We start from the raw sequence: 22,864 nt of genomic DNA, 5'->3' as shown, positions 1-22,864 counted from the left end.
CTCGGTCTCAATCTGACTTGAGTACGGTCACTCAGATTCTTACAGATCGGCAGTTATATGTGCTTGAATATATGACCTTGAAAAATTCAAAGGATTTCATTTGCCAAATCCTCAGTGTGATATTGTCGTAACTTTCACATGACGATTACTTATCCTTGAGCTCAATCTGACATTAGTATGGTCACTCAGATTCTTGAAGATCGGCAGTTATATGTGTTTGAAAATATGACCTTCTAAAATTCAAAGGCCTTCATTTGCCAAACCCTCAGTGTGATATTGTCGTAACTTTGACATGACGTTGACTTGTCCTTGATCTCAATCTGACTTGAGTATGGTCACTCAGATTCGTACAGATCGGCAGTTATGTGTGTTTGAAAATATGACCTTGAAAAATTCAAAAACCTTTATTTGCCAAACCCTCATTCTGATATTGTCGCAACTTCCACATGACGATGACTTGTCCTTGATCTCAATCTGACTTGAGTATGGTCACTCATATTCTTAAAGATCGGCAGTTATATGAGTTTGAAAATATGACCTTGAAAAATTCAAAAGCCTTCATTTGCCAAACCCTCAATGTGATATTTTCGTAACTTTGACACGAAGATGACATGCCATTTGCCGCAATCTGACTTGAGTATGGACACTCAGGTTCTTACAGATCGGCAGCTATATGTGTTTGAAAATATGACCTTGAAAAATTCAAAAGCCTTCATTTGCCTAACCCTCAGTGTGATATTGTCGTAACTTTGCCATGATGATGACCTGACGTTTGCCTCAATCTCACATTAGTGTGGTCACTCAGATTCTTACAGATCGGCAGTTATTACTGTTTGAATATATGACCTTGAAAAATTCAAAAGCCTTCATTTGCCAAACCCTCAGTGTGATATTGTCGTAACTTTGACAAGATGATGACATGTCATTGGCCGCAGTCCGTCTTGAGTATGGGCACTCAGGATCTTACAGATCGACAGTTATATGTGTTTGAATATATGACCTTGAAAAATTCAAAGGCCTTCATTTTCCAAATCCTCAGTGTGATATTGTCGTAGCTTTGACATGACGATGACTTGTCCTTGATCTCAATCTGACTTGAGTATGGTCACTGAGATACTTACAGATCGGCAGTTATATGTGTTTTAAAATATGACCTTGAAAAATTGAAATACCTTTATTTGCCTAACCCTCAGTGTGATATTGTCGTAACTTTGCCATGATGATGACCTGACGTTTGCCTCTATCTCACATTAGTGTGGTCACTCAGATTTTTACAGATCGGAAGAAATATGTGTTTGAAAAAATGGCCTTTGAAAACTTAAATCGCCTTTATTTGCAAAACCCTCAGTGTGATATTGGCATAACTTTGACAATATGATGACATGTCCTCGATTTCAATCTGACTTTAGTATCGTCACTCAGATTCTTACAGATCGGCAGCTATATGTGTTTGAAAATATGACCTTGAAAAATTCAAAAACCTTTATTTGCCAAACCCTCATTGTGATATTGTCGCAACTTCCACATGACGATGACTTGTCCTTGATCTCAATCTGACTTGAGTATGGACACTCAGGTTCTTACAGATCGGCAGTTATATGTGTTTGAAAATATGACCTTGAAAAATTCAAAGGCCTTTATTTGCCAAACCCTCAGTGTGATATTGTCGCAACTTCCACATGACGATGACTTGTCCTTGATCTCAATCTGACTTGAGTATGGTCACTCATATTCTTAAAGATCGGCAGTTATATGAGTTTGAAAATATGACCTTGAAAAATTCAAAAGCCTTCATTTGCCAAACCCTCAATGTGATATTGTCGTAACTTTGACACGAAGATGACATGCCATTGGCCGCAATCTGACTTGAGTATGGACACTTAGGTTCTTACAGATCGGCAGCTATATGTGTTTGAAAATATGACCTTGAAAAATTCAAAAACATTTATTTGCCTAACCCTCAGTGTGATATTGTCGTAACTTTGACAAGATGATGACATGTCATTGGCCGCAGTCCGTCTTGAGTATGGACACTCAGGTCCTTACAGATCGGCAGTTATATGTGTTTGAATATATGACCTTCAAAAATTCAAAAACCTTTATTTGCCGAACCGTCAGTGTGATATTTTTGTAACTTTGACAATATGATGGCAAGTCATTGGCCTCATTCTGACGTGAGTATGGTCATTCAGGTTCTTACAGATCGGCAGCTATATGTGTTTGAATATATGACCTTCAAAAATTCAAAGGCGTGTATTTTCCAAACCCTCGATGTGATATTGTCGTAACTTTGACATGACGATGACTTGTCCTCGGTCTCAATCTGACTTGAGTACGGTCACTCAGATTCTTACAGATCGGCAGTTATATGTGCTTGAATATATGACCTTGAAAAATTCAAAGGATTTCATTTGCCAAATCCTCAGTGTGATATTGTCGTAACTTTCACATGACGATTACTTATCCTTGAGCTCAATCTGACATTAGTATGGTCACTCAGATTCTTGAAGATCGGCAGTTATATGTGTTTGAAAATATGACCTTCTAAAATTCAAAGGCCTTCATTTGCCAAACCCTCAGTGTGATATTGTCGTAACTTTGACATGACGTTGACTTGTCCTTGATCTCAATCTGACTTGAGTATGGTCACTCAGATTCGTACAGATCGGCAGTTATGTGTGTTTGAAAATATGACCTGGAAAAATTCAAAAACCTTTATTTGCCAAACCCTCATTCTGATATTGTCGCAACTTCCACATGACGATGACTTGTCCTTGATCTCAATCTGACTTGGGTATGGTCACTCATATTCTTAATGATCGGCAGTTATATGAGTTTGAAAATATGACCTTGAAAAATTCAAAGGCCTTCATTTGCCAAACCCTCAATGTGATTTTGTCGTAACTTTGACACGATGATGACATGCCATTGGCCGCAATCTGACTTGCGTATGGACACTCAGGTTCTTACAGATCGGCAGCTATATGTGTTTGAAAATATGACCTTGAAAAATTCAAAAGCCTTCATTTGCCAAACCCTCAGTGTGATATTGTCATAACTTTGCCATGATGATGACCTGACGTTTGCCTCAATCTCACATTAGTGTGGTCACTCAGATTCTTACAGATCGGCAGTTATTACTGTTTGAAAATATGACCTTGAAAAATTCAAAAGCCTTCATTTGCCAAACCCTCAGTGTGATATTGTCGTAACTTTGACAAGATGATGACATGTCATTGGCCGCAGTCCGTCTTGAGTATGGGCACTCAGGATCTTACAGATCGACAGTTATATGTGTTTGAAGATATGACCTTGAAAAATTCAAAGGCCTTCATTTTCCAAATCCTCAGTGTGATATTGTCGTAGCTTTGACATGACGATGACTTGTCCTTGATCTCAATCTGACTTGAGTATGGTCACTGAGATACTTACAGATCGGCAGTTATATGTGTTTTAAAATATGACCTTGAAAAATTCAAATACCTTTATTTGCCTAACCCTCAGTGTGATATTGTCGTAACTTTGCCATGATGATGACCTGAAGTTTGCCTCAATCTCACATTAGTGTGGTCACTCAGATTTTTACAGATCGGAAGAAATATGTGTTTGAAAAAATGGCCTTTGAAAACTTCAATCGCCTTTATTTGCAAAACCCTCAGTGTGATATTGGCATAACTTTGACAATATGATGACATGTCCTCGATTTCAATCTGACTTTAGTATCGTCACTCAGATTCTTGAAGATCGGCAGCTATATGTGTTTGAAAATATGACCTTGAAAAATTCAAAAACCTTTATTTGCCAAACCCTCATTGTGATATTGTCGCAACTTCCACATGACGATGACTTGTCCTTGATCTCAATCTGACTTGAGTATGGACACTCAGGTTCTTACAGATCGGCAGTTATATGTGTTTGAAAATATGACCTTGAAAAATTCAAAGGCCTTTATTTGCCAAACCCTCAGTGTGATATTGTCGCAACTTCCACATGACGATGACTTGTCCTTGATCTTAATCTGACTTGAGTATGGTCAATCATATTCTTAAAGATCGGCAGTTATATGAGTTTGAAAATATGACCTTGAAAAATTCAAAAGCCTTCATTTGCCAAACCCTCAATGTGATTTTGTCGTAACTTTGACACGAAAATAACATGCCATTGGCCGCAATCTGACTTGAGTATGGACACTTAGGTTCTTACAGATCGGCAGCTTTATGTGTTTGAAAATATGACCTTGAAAAATTCAAAAACATTTATTTGCCTAACCCTCAGTGTGATATTGTCGTAACTTTGCCATGATGATGACCTGACGTTTGCCTCAATCTCACATTAGTGTGGTCACTCAGATTCTTACAGATCGGCAGTTATTAGTGTTTGAAAATATGACCTTGAAAAATTCAAAAGCCTTCATTTGCCAAAGCCTCAGTGTGATATTGTCGTAACTTTGACAAGATGATGACATGTCATTGGCCGCAGTCCGTCTTGAGTATGGACACTCAGGTCCTTACAGATCGGCAGTTATATGTGTTTGAATACATGACCTTCAAAAATTCAAAAACCTTTATTTGCCGAACCGTCAGTGTGATATTTTTGTAACTTTGACAATATGATGGCATGTCATTGGCCTCAATCTGACGTGAGTATGGTCATTCAGGTTCTTACAGATCGGCAGCTATATGTGTTTGAATATATGACCTTCAAAAATTCAAAGGCGTGTATTTTCCAAACCCTCGATGTGATATTGTCGTATCTTTGACATGACGATGACTTGTCCTCGGTCTCAATCTGACTTGAGTACGGTCACTCAGATTCTTACAGATCGGCAGTTATATGTGCTTGAATATATGACCTTGAAAAATTCAAAGGATTTCATTTGCCAAATCCTCAGTGTGATATTGTCGTAACTTTCACATGACGATTACTTATCCTTGAGCTCAATCTGACATTAGTATGGTCACTCAGATTCTTGAAGATCGGCAGTTATATGTGTTTGAAAATATGACCTTCTAAAATTCAAAGGCCTTCATTTGCCAAACCCTCAGTGTGATATTGTCGTAACTTTGACATGACGTTGACTTGTCCTTGATCTCAATCTGACTTGAGTATGGTCACTCAGATTCGTACAGATCGGCAGTTATGTGTGTTTGAAAATATGACCTTGAAAAATTCAAAAACCTTTATTTGCCAAACCCTCATTCTGATATTGTCGCAACTTCCACATGACGATGACTTGTCCTTGATCTCAATCTGACTTGAGTATGGTCACTCATATTCTTAAAGATCGGCAGTTATATGAGTTTGAAAATATGACCTTGAAAAATTCAAAAGCCTTCATTTGCCAAACCCTCAATGTGATATTTTCGTAACTTTGACACGAAGATGACATGCCATTGGCCGCAATCTGACTTGAGTATGGACACTCAGGTTCTTACAGATCGGCAGCTATATGTGTTTGAAAATATGACCTTGAAAAATTCAAAAGCCTTCATTTGCCTAACCCTCAGTGTGATATTGTCGTAACTTTGCCATGATGATGACCTGACGTTTGCCTCAATCTCACATTAGTGTGGTCACTCAGATTCTTACAGATCGGCAGTTATTACTGTTTGAATATATGACCTTGAAAAATTCAAAAGCCTTCATTTGCCAAACCCTCAGTGTGATATTGTCGTAACTTTGACAAGATGATGACATGTCATTGGCCGCAGTCCGTCTTGAGTATGGGCACTCAGGATCTTACAGATCGACAGTTATATGTGTTTGAATATATGACCTTGAAAAATTCAAAGGCCTTCATTTTCCAAATCCTCAGTGTGATATTGTCGTAGCTTTGACATGACGATGACTTGTCCTTGATCTCAATCTGACTTGAGTATGGTCACTGAGATACTTACAGATCGGCAGTTATATGTGTTTTAAAATATGACCTTGAAAAATTCAAATACCTTTATTTGCCTAACCCTCAGTGTGATATTGTCGTAACTTTGCCATGATGATGACCTGACGTTTGCCTCTATCTCACATTAGTGTGGTCACTCAGATTTTTACAGATCGGAAGAAATATGTGTTTGAAAAAATGGCCTTTGAAAACTTAAATCGCCTTTATTTGCAAAACCCTCAGTGTGATATTGGCATAACTTTGACAATATGATGACATGTCCTCGATTTCAATCTGACTTTAGTATCGTCACTCAGATTCTTACAGATCGGCAGCTATATGTGTTTGAATATATGACCTTGAAAAATTCAAAAACCTTTATTTGCCAAACCCTCATTCTGATATTGTCGCAACTTCCACATGACGATGACTTGTCCTTGATCTCAATCTGACTTGAGTATGGACACTCAGGTTCTTACAGATCGGCAGTTATAGGTGTTTGAAAATATGACCTTGAAAAATTCAAAAACCTTTATTTGCCAAACCCTCATTCTGATATTGTCGCAACTTCCACATGACGATGACTTGTCCTTGATCTCAATCTGACTTGAGTATGGTCACTCAGATTCTTGAAGATCGGCAGTTATATGTGTTTGAAAATATGACCTTCTAAAATTCAAAGGCCTTCATTTGCCAAACCCTCAGTGTGATATTGTCGTAACTTTGACATGACGTTGACTTGTCCTTGATCTCAATCTGACTTGAGTATGGTCACTCAGATTCGTACAGATCGGCAGCTATATGTGTTTGAAAATATGACCTTGAAAAATTCAAAAACCTTTATTTGCCAAACCCTCATTGTGATATTGTCGCAACTTCCACATGACGATGACTTGTCCTTGATCTCAATCTGACTTGGGTATGGTCACTCATATTCTTAATGATCGGCAGTTATATGAGTTTGAAAATATGACCTTGAAAAATTCAAAAGCCTTCATTTGCCAAACCCTCAATGTGATTTTGTCGTAACTTTGACACGATGATGACATGCCATTGGCCGCAATCTGACTTGAGTATGGACACTCAGGTTCTTACAGATCGGCAGCTATATGTGTTTGAAAATATGACCTTGAAAAATTCAAAAACATTTATTTGCCTAACCCTCAGTGTGATATTGTCGTAACTTTGCCATGATGATGACCTGACGTTTGCTTCAATCTCACATTAGTGTGGTCACTCAGATTCTTACAGATCGGCAGTTATTAGTGTTTGAAAATATGACCTTGAAAAATTCAAAAGCCTTCATTTGCCAAACCCTCAGTGTGATATTGTCGTAACTTTGACAAGATGATGACATGTCATTGGCCGCAGTCCGTCTTGAGTATGGACACTCAGGTCCTTACAGATCGGCAGTTATATGTGTTTGAATATATGATCTTCAAAAATTCAAAAACCTTTATTTGCCGAACCGTCAGTGTGATATTTTTGTAACTTTGACAATATGATGGCATGTATTTGGCCTCAATCTGACGTGAGTATGGTCATTCAGGTTCTTACAGATCGGCAGCTATATGTGTTTGAATATATGACCTTCAAAAATTCAAAGGCGTGTATTTTCCAAACCCTCGATGTGATATTGTCATAACTTTGACATGACGATGACTTGTCCTCGGTCTCAATCTGACTTGAGTACGGTCACTCAGATTCTTACAGATCGGCAGTTATATGTGTTTGAATATATGACCTTGAAAAATTCAAAGGATTTCATTTGCCAAATCCTCAGTGTGATATTGTCGTAACTTTCACATGACGATTACTTATCCTTGAGCTCAATCTGACATTAGTATGGTCACTCAGATTCTTGAAGATCGGCAGTTATATGTGTTTGAAAATATGACCTTCTAAAATTCAAAGGCCTTCATTTGCCAAACCCTCAGTGTGATATTGTCGTAAATTTGACATGACGTTGACTTGTCCTTGATCTCAATCTGACTTGAGTATGGTCACTCAGATTCGTACAGATCGGCAGTTATGTGTGTTTGAAAATATGACCTTGAAAATTCAAAAACCTTTATTTGCCAAACCCTCATTCTGATATTGTCGCAACTTCCACATGACGATGACTTGTCCTTGATCTCAATCTGACTTGGGTATGGTCACTCATATTCTTAATGATCGGCAGTTATATGAGTTTGAAAATATGACCTTGAAAAATTCAAAAGCCTTCATTTGCCAAACCCTCAATGTGATTTTGTCGTAACTTTGACTCGATGATGACATGCCATTGGCCGCAATCTGACTTGAGTATGGACACTCAGGTTCTTACAGATCGGCAGCTATATGTGTTTGAAAATATGACCTTGAAAAATTCAAAAGCCTTCATTTGCCAAACCCTCAGTGTGATATTGTCATAACTTTGCCATGATGATGACCTGACGTTTGCCTCAATCTCACATTAGTGTGGTCACTCAGATTCTTACAGATCGGCAGTTATTACTGTTTGAATATATGACCTTGAAAAATTCAAAAGCCTTCATTTGCCAAACCCTCAGTGTGATATTGTCGTAACTTTGACAAGATGATTTCATGTCATTGGCCGCAGTCCGTCTTGAATATGGGCACTCAGGATCTTACAGATCGACAGTTATATGTGTTTGAAAATATGACCTTGAAAAATTCAAAGGCCTTCATTTTCCAAATCCTCAGTGTGATATTGTCGTAGCTTTGACATGACGATGACTTGTCCTTGATCTCAATCTGACTTGAGTATGGTCACTGAGATACTTACAGATCGGCAGTTATATGTGTTTTAAAATATGACCTTGAAAAATTCAAATACCTTTATTTGCCTAACCCTCAGTGTGATATTGTCGTAACTTTGCCATGATGATGACCTGACGTTTGCCTCAATCTCACATTAGTGTGGTCACTCAGATTTTTACAGATCGGAAGAAATATGTGTTTGAAAAAATGGCCTTTGAAAACTTCAATCGCCTTTATTTGCAAAACCCTCAGTGTGATATTGGCATAACTTTAACAATATGATGACATGTCCTCGATTTCAATCTGACTTTAGTATCGTCACTCAGATTCTTACAGATCGGCAGCTATATGTGTTTGAAAATATGACCTTGAAAAATTCAAAAACCTTTATTTGCCAAACCCTCATTGTGATATTGTCGCAACTTCCACATGACGATGACTTGTCCTTGATCTCAATCTGACTTGAGTATGGACACTCAGGTTCTTACAGATCGGCAGTTATAGGTGTTTGAAAATATGACCTTGAAAAATTCAAAGGCCTTTATTTGCCAAACCCTCAGTGTTATATTGTCGCAACATCCACATGACGATGACTTGTCCTTGATCTCAATCTGACTTGAGTATGGTCACTCATATTCTTAAAGATCGGCAGTTATATGAGTTTGAAAATATGACCTTGAAAAATTCAAAAGCCTTCATTTGCCAAACCCTCAATGTGATATTGTCGTAACTTTGACACGAAGATGACATGCCATTGGCCGCAATCTGACTTGAGTATGGACACTCAGGTTCTTACAGATCGGCAGCTATATGTGTTTGAATATATGACCTTGAAAAATTCAAAAACATTTATTTGCCTAACCCTCAGTGTGATATTGTCGTAACTTTGCCATGATGATGACCTGACGTTTGCCTCAATCTCACATTAGTGTGGTCACTCAGATTCTTACAGATCGGCAGTTATTAGTGTTTGAAAATATGACCTTGAAAAATTCAAAAGCCTTCATTTGCCAAACCCTCAGTGTGATATTGTCGTAACTTTGACAAGATGATGACATGTCATTGGCCGCAGTCCCTCTTGAGTATGGACACTCAGGTCCTTACAGATCGGCAGTTATATGTGTTTGAATATATGACCTTCAAAAATTCAAAAACTTTTATTTGCCGAACCGTCAGTGTGATATTTTTGTAACTTTGACAATATGATGGCATGTCATTGGCCTCAATCTGACGTGAGTATGGTCATTCAGGTTCTTACAGATCGGCAGCTATATGTGTTTGAATATATGACCTTCAAAAATTCAAAGGCGTGTATTTTCCAAACCCTCGATGTGATATTGTCGTAACTTTGACATGACGATGACTTGTCCTCGGTCTCAATCTGACTTGAGTACGGTCACTCAGATTCTTACAGATCGGCAGTTATATGTGTTTGAATATATGACCTTGAAAAATTCAAAGGATTTCATTTGCCAAATCCTCAGTGTGATATTGTCGTAACTTTCACATGACGATTACTTATCCTTGAGCTCAATCTGACATTAGTATGGTCACTCAGATTCTTGAAGATCGGCAGTTATATGTGTTTGAAAATATGACCTTCTAAAATTCAAAGGCCTTCATTTGCCAAACCCTCAGTGTGATATTGTCGTAACTTTGACATGACGTTGACTTGTCCTTGATCTCAATCTGACTTGAGTATGGTCACTCAGATTCGTACAGATCGGCAGTTATGTGTGTTTGAAAATATGACCTTGAAAATTCAAAAACCTTTATTTGCCAAACCCTCATTCTGATATTGTCGCAACTTCCACATGACGATGACTTGTCCTTGATCTCAATCTGACTTGGGTATGGTCACTCATATTCTTAATGATCGGCAGTTATATGAGTTTGAAAATATGACCTTGAAAAATTCAAAAGCCTTCATTTGCCAAACCCTCAATGTGATTTTGTCGTAACTTTGACAAGATGATGACATGTCATTGGCCGCAGTCCGTCTTGAGTATGGGCACTCAGGATCTTACAGATCGACAGTTATATGTGTTTGAAAATATGACCTTGAAAAATTCAAAGGCCTTCATTTTCCAAATCCTCAGTGTGATATTGTCGTAACTTTGACAAGATGATGACATGTCATTGGCCGCAAACTGACTTGAGTATGGACACTCAGGTTCGTACAGATCGGCAGTTATATGTGTTTCAATATATGACCTTCAAAAATTCAAAGGCCTTTATTTGCCGAACCGTCAGTGTGATATTGTCGTAGCTTTGACATGACGATGACTTGTCCTTGATCTCAATCTGACTTGAGTATGGTCACTCAGGTTCTTACAGATCGGCAGAAATGTGTGTTTGAAAAAATGACCTTGAAAAGTTCAAATGTCTTTATTTGCCAAACCCTTATAATGATAATGTCGTAACATTGACATGATTATCACCTGTGCTTGGCCTCAGTCTCACGTGAGTATGGTCACTCAGGTACTTATAGTTCGGCAGGAATATGTGTTTGAAGAAATGAGCTTGAATATTTCAAAGTCCTTTATTCGCCAAACCCGCATTGTGATATTGTAACTTTGACAAGATGATCACATGTCATTGGCCGCAATCTGACTTGATTGTGGTCTCTCAGATTCTTACAGATCGGCAGTTATATGTGTTTGTATATATGACCTTGAAAAATTCAAAGGCCCTTATTTGCCTAATCCTCAGAGTGATATTGTCGTAACTTTGACAAGCTGATAACCTGCCATTGGCCTCAATCTGATATGAGTTTGGGTACTTAATTTCTTACAGATCGGCAGTAACATGTGTTTGAAAAAGTGACCTTGAAAATTGCAAATCCCTTTCTTTGCCAAACTTTCAGTGTGATATTGTCGTAACTTTGACATGACGATGACCTGTCGTTGATCTCAAACCGACTTGAGTATGGTCTCTCAGATTCTTGCAGAACGGCAGACATCAACTAACCTAAAATACTATCAAAATCTAATAAAACTAAACCTAACCACACTCAAAATAACGTAAGGTACTAAACCTAACGTAACCTAAGCTAACCTAACCTAAACTAATGTGACCTAACCTACCCTAATCTAACTTAACCTATCCTAATCTATCTAATCTAACCTAGCCTAACCTAACCTAACATAATCTAACCTAACCTTATCCAAACTAACTAAACCTAACCGAAATCAGCTGAAAGTATATTTCGTGTCAATTTCATATCCCAGGCATAAACTTAATCTCTCCATGACCTTAAACTGACATATACGTACAGCCAATCATATTCCTACAGATCAGAAGAAATATGTGTTTGAAACGATACTTTCGAATGACCGAGAAATATGAAATCCCTCTATTTCGCAAATACTCCGTGTAATATTGTAGTAACTTTGAAATGATGATGAACTGTCCTTAGCCTCAATGCGACGTGAGTATGGTCACTCAGATTCTTACAAAGCGACAGAAATATGTGTGTGAACAATGACCTTGAAAACTTCAAAGGCGTTTATTTGCAAAACTATCAGAGTGATTTTGTCGTAACTTTGATATCATGATGACCTGTCCTTATCCTCAAACTGACCTGAGTATGGTCTCTCAGATTGTTGCAGATCGGTAGAAATATGTTTGAAAAAAATTCGTTTCGAATGATCATGATAATTTTGATGGCCTCTTACATTCTGGAAACATTTACATATTTAAAGTGCCTGGAAACAAAGTTATGAGGAAAATGTCTGCCGAATTTAATTTTAATGCGTGTTGATCCATAATGAACTCATCTTGTTAAGAAAAGAATTATTGAACGTACAAAGAAACATCCTGCATACCATACAAATAATGTAAATGTCATATTTCAGATATACAGTTTTTATGGAAATATTATCCATTATAGTTTACATTTATTGAAATATTCGGAAATATAATTAATCTGTAGGATTTGAGGTTTTCATGGCTGAGTCTGAAGATGGCAGTCTTCTAGACCTCTGAAACGTCGGTAAACTTCTAGCAGATTACACGGCGCAACAACCCAGAAGATAACCATTTTCAATATAATTAATATATTCAAATATTTGTCATATTTTTAAGAATATTTAACAAAATAATTCAAGATCGTTTTCAATGTAGTACCTGTGCTGTAAATACTAAATTTGTCTGCGGCACATGAATGTCAGAAATCATTGTTCACCTCCTCCCACGTAAAAATCAGCACAGGCTCTGTGTAGTTTTTCGTTGTTTTTATTCGAACCGATTTTCTGTTAAAACACCAATTACAGTTATTTATCTTCAATGAAGTGTGTTTCTTTGTCATTTTTGCCTCTGTTTATCTGCATGTCTAATTACACAAAGAGGTTAATGAAGCCGGCTTTTCGATTATATGCTCAGGTTTGTGTCTGGCCTTGTTTCACTGTACCTAATTACGTACAAGAACGCCTCTGGCGACGGAAGGACTCTCATTCGTGGCCTGCCTATCAGCACACACCAATTTAATTAGGACGAAGGGAATGTTTTAGTTTTCCGTTCTTCGTTAACAGGAGTAGGTTTACGAGGAGGGGTCAGCGATCCGATGTAGGTTTGAATGTGATGCGCGCTATGTAACTAGTGTGTGCATAACGTTTATCTCTCTAAAAGTAGAATTCATCATACTTGTATCACGGAATACGGAACGGATCGTTTTATAGCGTTATTTAACGACGCTTTTTCTGCTGTACTTGTTACATAGAGCGGAATGAAATCGTGAATATTAACTGTATCATGGCCTGTCTGAAAGTGCTGTACTTGAGCCCTTCTTCCAGAAACCGATGAAAATCACTCAGATTAGTATTGTAATCAACTGGAGACTCAGACCAGGTACCTTAGGAATGTCTCAGAATGCTAGGATCTGCCGTTATACCAACCAGCTCTAGACGATAGACAGACAATCAATGATTAAGATGTTTAAATATTATTCCTCTCTCTGAAGAGAGATTCGAACAGTGGTCCGTTACTGTGCTAGTAGGTTTATTTATAAATATTTGCTGGGAAAGGAAAAAAGAGAAAGAAGGAATAAATACACATGTAAGAATAAGAAATAAGAATTGAGGAAGAAAGTGACAGAGAAATAAATAGATAGAGAAAATAAGAGATGTAGGCTACAAATGGATGTTTATTACATTTTACGAAATTTGTAGACCTATGTAAATATTTACGTAGAGTAATTTATACATTTAATTTTCCATTTTAGTAAGACAAGATACAACCCGGAACATTGACACATTTCACATCTCAGACATCAGAAAATATTTAGTCGGCAGATTAATTAGTGTTTTGATAAGCCTTTCTGTTCAACGCCTGTAATGAACAATCAGTAGTTGGTGCTATTTCTCATGACTTCAGTTTTCGCAACTTCATCTCGAAGAAAGGTTATTTGTAAAACTGTGGAACGGAACACACAGAGCAATACTTCAGACTGTGGCAGCCAGACACCTGAAAAAGACGTCTCGTTTATGCCAATGGGCCTTTAAATGGAAATCATATTTAAGATATATGCAGTTCAAAATTAATGCATTAGTTACTGGAAGTTAGGGAATTATTAAAGCTGAGAAATTGAGAGTCAAACCAGTTGTTAAAATGTAGCATCAAGAACGCTACTACCATCTCTAAATAATTTCTTAAAACATAAAGTAACCTTAGAGTTTGGAGCAGTCCAGTTGGTGGAAAATTAAGTTTGGTCCATGTGTTCTATAAACCATTTGTTGATCCTGGTTTCTGGGTTGTGAAGCCGGGTGATCGTATGATTACCAACGTTTCGTAAGAACCTGTTGCCTTCATGTTCAGGACCTGTACACGGCGTCACAACCTAGAAGACCATGATCGTCATTTTCACCGCCGTGATAACCTCAAAATTCAGATTCCACCCAAGTCACTTGTTTGTGAAAGTCTGTAAGAATTCAGACCATTTGCTACCCAAAAGCAACCTCAGAGAACCGGATAACGTTTCAAGATATGCTGTCTTCGCATAGAACCTAGGACCTTTCATGTACGTACTATGACTTGTTATCGCTACAATGCGACGTTCGGCGATTCTTTTAATATGTGTTTTGTGCACAAGATGCTCACTTAAGCTGTTTTTAAATTTGATTTTTTTTATTTTACGACACAGTTGGAATGAATTCTTTGATTTATACATATTCATGACTATGTTACATATATTAAAGTTACCATGGAGACAAATGTAAACAGCAATCCCTGCTCAGAACATGGATGTTTACTCTTTTAGCGGAGGGCAGAGCCCTCAAGTGGGAGTAAAGAAAGGTTAAAGGTGAAAATGGTGAGCTCTTTCATCAATTTGTTGATTAACTTCATGAACCATTATAGGGAACGTGGTGTATTGTCGGAGCGCAGTCTTCGCCAATATTTCTTCTGTCAAATGTTGGAACACCCACCGGTAGGAAACATTGATTGAAACCGAGTATAGTAAAAATACTTTGTACAGATCGCTCAGTTTTATCCGAACATGAAATTTGGGATTACACACTCTCACAAACTTGTCTCTTACTGCGAGATAGATTGTCTGTGATGGGGTGATACTTGAGAATATAAAATAGAATTTATTTGTGCCAACCTCAACGGCAACTAAATAAGTGAGGTAGTGATCAGGAGCTCAACTAACCAACTAACTCCCTGGTAGCAGAACCCACAGGTCCAACAACGACAGCACCAAAACCCACCGCAGAACACGATCCTAAGTCAACTCAATCCATTTGCCATCCACCTCCCTAAGTTCCATTTTAATATTATTCTCCCATCTCCTTCCTGATCTGCCCATGATTCGTACTGCATAAGGATTCCCAACCAAAATTCTGTATGCACAACTTGCATTCCTCCCTCGTGTGTTACATGTCCATCCCATCGGAGCCTCTTCGATGTCACTGTCCTCACGATGCAAGGCGACCTATACTATTTACGCAGCTCCTCGTTATGTAATATTCTGAATTTCCTACGCGTGTTCAGACTTTGTTTTTAAATACTTGTAATATACATTTTGTTTCACAACCATACAGGACAACAGGCAAAATTAATCCTGTTCTTCAGCGTTTTGGATTGCAAACGGGATGATAACAGAATTTGAATTGAATAAGAACAAGTGTTTCCTGGATGGATTCTGCTCTTAATTTTATCATGGAACTTATTTCTATTTGTTATTGTTGTTCCCAGCTACTTAAATGTTGAAACATTTTCAATTGATGCGTTACGTGGAAAAGATAATGTTTTGTTGTAAGATTTGAGGTTTTCACAGCGGTGAGTATGAAAATTTCTGTCTTCTGGGTTGTTGCGCTGATTACGGAGGCAGTATGACCTCTGAAACGTTGGTTAACATCGACCAGACTACACAGCGCAACAACCCAGAAGACAGAAATCCTCATACTCATCGCCCTGATGATGGAGGCAGTATGACCTCCGAAACATTGGTAAACATCGACCAGACTACACAGCGCAACAACCCAGAAGACAGAAATCTTCATACTTAGAATCGCCCTGATGACGGAGGCAGTATGACCTCTGAAACGTTGGTTAACATCGACCAGACTACACAGCGCAATAACCCAGAAGACAGAAATCTTCATTCCTTCCTTCCTTCGTAGAAAAAAGATAGGCATATAGTACAGCTAAATCTCTGTTTACACAGCTAATTACATAAAATGTAACATTCTGCAGCAAGGTGCATTTTTTTATACAGAAGCTAAATTAAACCTTCATAATGGGAATTCAAAGGGCCTTAGGCCATTATGATTTCTATCAGTGATAAGAGGGAAAGAGGACAGAGGTGAAAACAATGTCACTTTGCCTTAAAACATGCCTGAAGGAAATAACTGGCATAAGCAATATACAATTCTCACCATATTCATCTTCTTGTTTAATTATATTTTGCTTCGTGATAATATTGACATGTTCAGTTTGGCTGCTGCGTAGATTGAACATAGCAAAAAACAAAGACCCGTGACCCAAGTTTCGTTTTAGAGTGTGTAGAAACTAATTAAGTCAACTAAATATATATAATTCAGTAGTGTAATGATTGTATGAAGGAGAGAAACGTTTAGAAGTGTGTGGGAAGGTTTTTGAAGAAGGGTGGGGAGTGTTGTTAATGCGTGGTCTGGATTTCCATAGAATGTAACATGTAGGCTATTGAGATTAACAATTATATCGATCGGCATGTACAAGGACGACTCAGGAAATAGCATTTATGAAATTGCGTTTAAAATGATTCATTTACGGAAATACACAATAATAGAATAATTTAGAACAAAACAGAGAACTTTTTAACACTTCGGAATCAGGAACGTTATAGGACATTAAAAAATGCGTTCAAAATCAGGACGATTTATCTACAATAAAATTGCCTTTCATTTATTACTCACCTTGGCAATTTGTGACATGTTCCTTTTACAAATGAAATAAAGAGAATGCATCCACTTACTGGAAATATGTAAATAAACTAAGGAAGCCACATTTCATCAGTTGGAAGCCCTTTAAAGAATTGAAGACTCACTGTAGCGCAAAGTTCCCTGTACGTATCATCAGTCTAACGTATTTTATAATTTCTACATTAATTTAAATATTCCAACGTTTAAAACAGCGAAATTAAATTATAACTCTGTGCAATGTATCCTACCTCTTACATGACCTTCTTTACTCGTGTAACTTGCAGTTCTGGTTCGGTGAGGAGCCAGTGTTGCTAGGCAACTGATCATGTGACTTGGATTGCTGCTCAATAAAGAGATGACAATGAAGTTGCCGCTTATACTCGTTCTGCTGTATGTTGTTTCTTTGTTATGGTATTCTACGACGATGTATCTACTTCTGAGATTACTTAGCTCCGAATGATATACTGCAGATGTTTTATAACGATGAAAAGGCAAGGAGTTTGTCGTTAGGTTATGGTAGGGCAGGTTAGGTTAGGTGGACTGCTTTAGGCCTGACGTAATATTTCTAATTTTTTCTCATTGGACCCAGGATAACAAATATATATAATAAAGCGCGAGATATAGAATATAGCACGAGTAATATAATAAATTATGAGATATGCCTATCTATGCTAGTTCTCTCTGTAAGCTTTACAGTATCTTCATAATGTTTCGCTGTCAGAAACCTGCTTCAAGTTGCTTAATACGCTACGTGTAAATTTGTAATTACGTCAGTAGAGTAGTGTCTTTCGTAAGAGACAGAAAGCAGTTTAGCTCGTTAACAAATTCCTCTGCTTTCACACAACCCTAAGGTTTATTACCGTATTCACACTAATTGGCCGTAGTCTTCATCCTGAGCCTGGTGAATGAAGTTCATACCATACCACTCTGTATATTTACGATCTGTTCTAATTTTATCCTCCTATATACAACTTTACCTATGTGTTCCAAGCTTTATAAAGTCGCTTTAACGGACGATATAATACATTATAGAAAGATGTAATCCATATTTCCCAATTAAAAGATAAAACTTAAAATATCACATACCACCTGAAACTGTCATTCTCTGAAGTTTGGTATCCATCTTCGTGATAAGTTTACTTAAAAATTGTATCCAGAGGGTGAAAGGAAGAAAACATAAAGTTGGTCGTCGGCGGAAAGGGGGGGGGGGGTAAATCTGCTGGAGTGATTACATCTCACGGTTAAAAAGAATAAAAATAACAGTGTGGAGAGAGTTTCAAAATGAACACCACAAAACAAGACCGATGAGACTTTCTGAGGATAGAAAACGCGCGAATTAAGCGGGTCTTTTTACGTTGCATTAGGTTAGCTGTATATAAATTACGAAATATCAAAGGAGACTGTGAATTGTATATATGAATAGGCAATGATATGGGAAGGAATAGTCCTTGGTTATATCAGTGTACTGTCCCAATATTTACCAGGATGACTGATTAAAGCCACGACATATCTCCAACCAGCACATGCTTAGACAGGATTCGAATCTGATACATTCACAGTGAAAGAGTCAGATACAGTGTTCCGATAATTTAACATGAATATTTCCGATAACTTAATGAAGTTAGAGACAGAATTTTCTGTAATGTTATCTTTGTAGCTCGTAATAATATTGTTATCTTACACGTTAGCTTAGTCGTGGCTGACTCCGGTGATCACGGCTGTCTTGATTTAATATTTTTGTGTATTTACTCAGTCTCTCCTGGTGAGTAATGTGATAGTATCTCAGAATAGGCCACAGCTAATAATCCCCGTTTATTTCCAGTTTATCATAATGGGGCCGAGCCACATAGTCAACAGCCTCTAAAATGAGGACAGAGATGGTCCTCGAAACGTCGGCGATTAATCATCATCTAACACGGCTGATAGCCCGAGAAGACTTTATTAAAGTTAAGGAATCATTGGAGATAGGAACGTAGAATGACTAATTTGAATAATTCTTAATTTATAGTTGCCTGAGATTGAAGCGATGCAAGAAAAGTGGACGTCAGAAGATCGTCTCGATACGTCAGATTCTGCAGACTGTAACGGTTTCTTTCTTTCTTGTAGGGTTCAGGAAACTGACGGATCTTTCTTCGAGAGCTTCACGGCGCTGTCATGGAAGCACGAGAACAGACGACTGATGGCGATGCAGGAGGTAGAGGGAAGAGCAGAGGACCCTCCCCCGAGCGAGCAATCCGTAGGAATCAAGCCCATGGAGTGCAGGATACACAAGAAAGAGGTTCGTAGCACTGAATTCTCATTAGTGTCACAAGGAGGGGCCACATTAATGTCAGTACGAAAACGCAAGAGAATAACTCTTGTAAGATTTCATTGTCTGTCGTCGTGGTGGACAGTGGAAATAGTAAATGAAACCTGTGGTGTATCTTCCTTAAATTTAATCACACTAACAATATTGTTAGATGAAGGGAATAGAGTTTGAAGTTTCTGTTATCTGTTACATCCTGACAGGCTAGATAATCTTCTTCAAGGCTAAGGTCCTATAGCCTGTCCCGTCTTCAATTAAATTATTGTTTGGTCTTCTTGGTCCATTGCGTCCTTCCTGTTTTGTAATTTAATAGAGTTTTTGGAAGTCTGTTTCTGTTGAAGAATTCGGTTGGATGAAGACGGGAAAGAGTTACTTAATGATGAGATTTAGAATTGTTCTGTTATCTGATACTGCTAGGGCCATTACTCGAGGAGTATTCACTATAAAACTTCATCAAATATTGTTACGATAATGAATTCAAAGGGGGTGAATTTGTTGCATGAATGAGTGAAAAGCGAAATCTACACAAACTGTTCATTGAAAAATCTCGAGGGAACAATATTGGTGAAGATGTGGACTGCCATACACTGGTTCAGAATAGAATCTTGTGTGTCGCTTACTCCCATAGAACCTCAAATAAATAAACCACGGCGTGGAAAGGGGTGTACAGGAAGTGGAATTATCATTTGCTGCAGGAGAAGAGTACAAAGTGTGATGCTTCCTCTGTCGTCCTGTTACTTTCTGTGTCATTGTTCCAAATGTTCTTTCCAGCACATTGTTCACGGATTGTTAGTTGGACACTCCCGAAATATTAATGTTTATGTTCACGACCTTCTCTTGTTCTTAGCTCGAGCAGCTGTATGTGGAGGTGTTGTACACCATTACCAACAAAGTGGGTGCCTCTACTGGCCAGTACTCACACTACAAAGAGGACCTATACTCCTATGCTCAGGAAGCGTTCGGCATCTTGTCTGACATTCACCGGAAGTTCATGGCCATCGCTAGTGAAGAAAAGGTGAGTCTGTAGAAGCTAGTGGAATCACTATGTATTAAACGGAACCAATTTCAGTCAAATACGTGTCTTGATTGGAACTAACTCCGTGAAGCAAAAAACTTCTTGATATCTCATCAAAAAATAGCAAATACATAAAGTTTGTAAAATAGGAATATCAGTTGGGTTCGTATCTGTCCATTATAAACTCTAACTTGCGTGAAGTTTACTAGAACGTCCCAATTGGCTTGTTGCTCATGAATGATGTTATGAAAATCATTGAAAATGTGGACTGGCTTCTGAATACGGAATACGTTAAACGTTAATGAACCTCTGGTTTGCTAAAGAGTCGGGACATTTCTTGACTATCTAGTCGACTGTTGGCTTCTCAGAAAGGATTGTGTTCTCTTTGGTTAGATTTTGCGCTTGAGACATAGAATTTACTGTCTCAAATTAACGCATATTTTCGTGCTTGTATGCAACGAAACTTTTGCTTCAGTCTGTTGACTTAAAACATCCGCATCAATTATATTGCTCAGTGTATGGATATCTGACAGTTTGTAATTGCTTTTAGTGTTCATTTGTACTGTGACACAATTTAAAGTAGGCTCTTAAAACCCTTGACAGGACTTCATGCAATCGAAGTCAGACACTTAGGAATCGATTTAGGAAACTGGCTGCAGCTACGTCAGGGTAAAGTCCGGTGGCGGGCTTTTGTGAACACGGTGATGAACCTTCGGGTTCCATAAATATTGTGGACTATTATTTGATAAGCCAAGCATATAATCTACTTTTCAAAGAATATCCTGCACCATAGAGTGAGTGACATTTGTCGTTTGTCAGCCTCTGAAAATGTTGACTGTACAGCTAGAAAACCAGAAAAAATCTAAATTGCTAGACGCTGGCTTCTCACAGAGCAGATCCCGACTCCGTTCCGGACTATAAGTGAGATTTGTGGTGGAAGAAGTGGAGCTGAAGCAGGCTTTACTCGCGATTTCCTCTTATCAATCGTCATTCCGTCATTGCTTCATATTCGACCATTACTGCCGCATGGCCCTGATAAAGCTACACATTATCATGCCCTCTGTCCGAGTGCTTCGTCTCTGACTGTACGTCGCTTGTTTCGAAGCAAAGGTACATTGCATTAAGGCGAAAATGGCTGTCTTTTTGACCGTGGCGCCGTACAATCTGGTGGAAGTTTTCCAGCGTTTCAGAGGTAAACTTCTACCAGACTGTACGGCAGTACAAAAGTACAAAATAGAATAGGGAGAAATAACCCTGCGTTGAAATCTGATATTCTTGTAGTTGGTCCTTTTTATTTTGTGACGTTTTTGTCTTGTTTCAGCCTCCCATTGTGGTCCTGAACGTGATCGTGCTGGAAGCTGAGGGGCTTGAGGCGAAGGATGCCAACGGTAAGCCAGGTCTCTAAACGAGCTTTATCTACTCTCTGGTGTCGTGTGTAGTGGAACAGTTGAAAACCGATGTCTGTGCACAATAACAACGGTAGTAAAATGGTTCATCATTCCACGTGTGCATTGAGTAGGGTCTACACAGATACAAATGTTCGCCAGATAGTTGTAGGGGCAAATTCAAATAGATCTGTTTCTATCGTGGTTTTCGCTCCCGAGTTGGTGTTTGGGGCTTCTGTAGTTGTGTAACTAACACAGCAGTTACATGGCTCTCATTCAAATACCGTTGAGTCTGAAGTTCAACGCAGAGCAGGAGATGGGACTTCTAATTGAGAAGCAAAGGTCAGTTGCACTTATGTTATTCCCGTTTAGTTAGAATTAGACTATTACTCTTACATTTCCCTGTCCGAAGACCGCTCTCAATCTCAACTACATGAATACGTAAACTTCAGAACTTACTCAGAAGTTTAGTCATCGTACTGTACAGACAGGTTATCTCGGTACCTTTTGAGTGACGAGAGGGGCGGAAGGCCATAACGGAATAAGGTTTCTGTACGAGTCTGTTAGAAAACATTTGCTCCGCTCCGATCCTTCGAGCATTTTCTCATATTGCGTTGGCACACGTCACCAATGGCTAACACCAGCTTAAGCAGGCCGAAGAAAGTAATAGACAGCAAAGGCAAGAATATTATCAATAATTAGTGTACTCTACCGATGTTTTCTTAATTAAGTACAACGCCTGCTCGCGCGACCTAGACGCAGCCTTAGTCTCTCTTGATTTAATTATACAGAGATCTAAGCTAATATTGAGATTAGGTTTTATGGAAGTAAAGATTTAATGAAAAGATAAATTATTTCCCTTGATTAAACAACGAATGTCTCTGAGACACTTTTAGGTTGTCCAGCATTCCGGATCTACCGATTTAACAAATCACTACCGATACAATTCAGTAAACTACAATAATAAATAACCAACCCAGACGGTCCACAGTTCGTTTCGAGGTTCGCTACTTGAAAAACACAAATATATACGAGTGTAAAAGACACCATGTGGAACACGGTTTTCCATTAGCCGTAACTAAAGCCCATAAGATGCGTTCTGATACTCCAATA

The 22,864-nt window shown here is 38.3% G+C and overlaps 1 protein-coding gene and 1 long non-coding RNA gene across 9 annotated transcripts in view; one reads left to right on the top strand and one right to left on the bottom strand.

Annotated features, from left to right (window-relative positions):
• The window catches only part of unc-13-4A (BAI1 associated protein 3), a 295,285-nt gene that overhangs the window by 221,870 nt on the left and 50,551 nt on the right, over nucleotides 1-22,864 (top strand). For 7 of the 8 annotated variants that reach the window (XM_087356919.1, XM_087356920.1, XM_087356918.1 and 4 more), the window contains 3 exons: nucleotides 19,153-19,324; nucleotides 20,199-20,366; nucleotides 21,688-21,763. In XM_087356919.1, coding sequence (XP_087213045.1) covers nucleotides 19,153-19,324; nucleotides 20,199-20,366; nucleotides 21,688-21,763 — 416 coding nt within the window. The remainder of the gene's footprint in view (nucleotides 1-19,152; nucleotides 19,325-20,198; nucleotides 20,367-21,687; nucleotides 21,764-22,864) is intronic. The other variant, XM_087356915.1, reaches the window with a different exon arrangement.
• Nucleotides 13,820-17,486, bottom strand: LOC110831461 (uncharacterized). The gene is made up of 3 exons (XR_002543605.2): nucleotides 17,295-17,486; nucleotides 14,310-14,480; nucleotides 13,820-14,107 (listed from the first exon to the last, which is right to left on the bottom strand). It is a non-coding gene; the product is annotated as an uncharacterized LOC110831461 (long non-coding RNA).

Source organism: Zootermopsis nevadensis, unplaced genomic scaffold (genome assembly GCF_977971745.1).
Source record: "Zootermopsis nevadensis isolate Lab colony 2312 unplaced genomic scaffold, Znev_1.0 Znev_ptg000028l, whole genome shotgun sequence".
Classification (NCBI taxonomy): domain Eukaryota; kingdom Metazoa; phylum Arthropoda; class Insecta; order Blattodea; family Termopsidae; genus Zootermopsis; species Zootermopsis nevadensis.
This window is presented reverse-complemented; position numbering and strand designations above follow the sequence as displayed.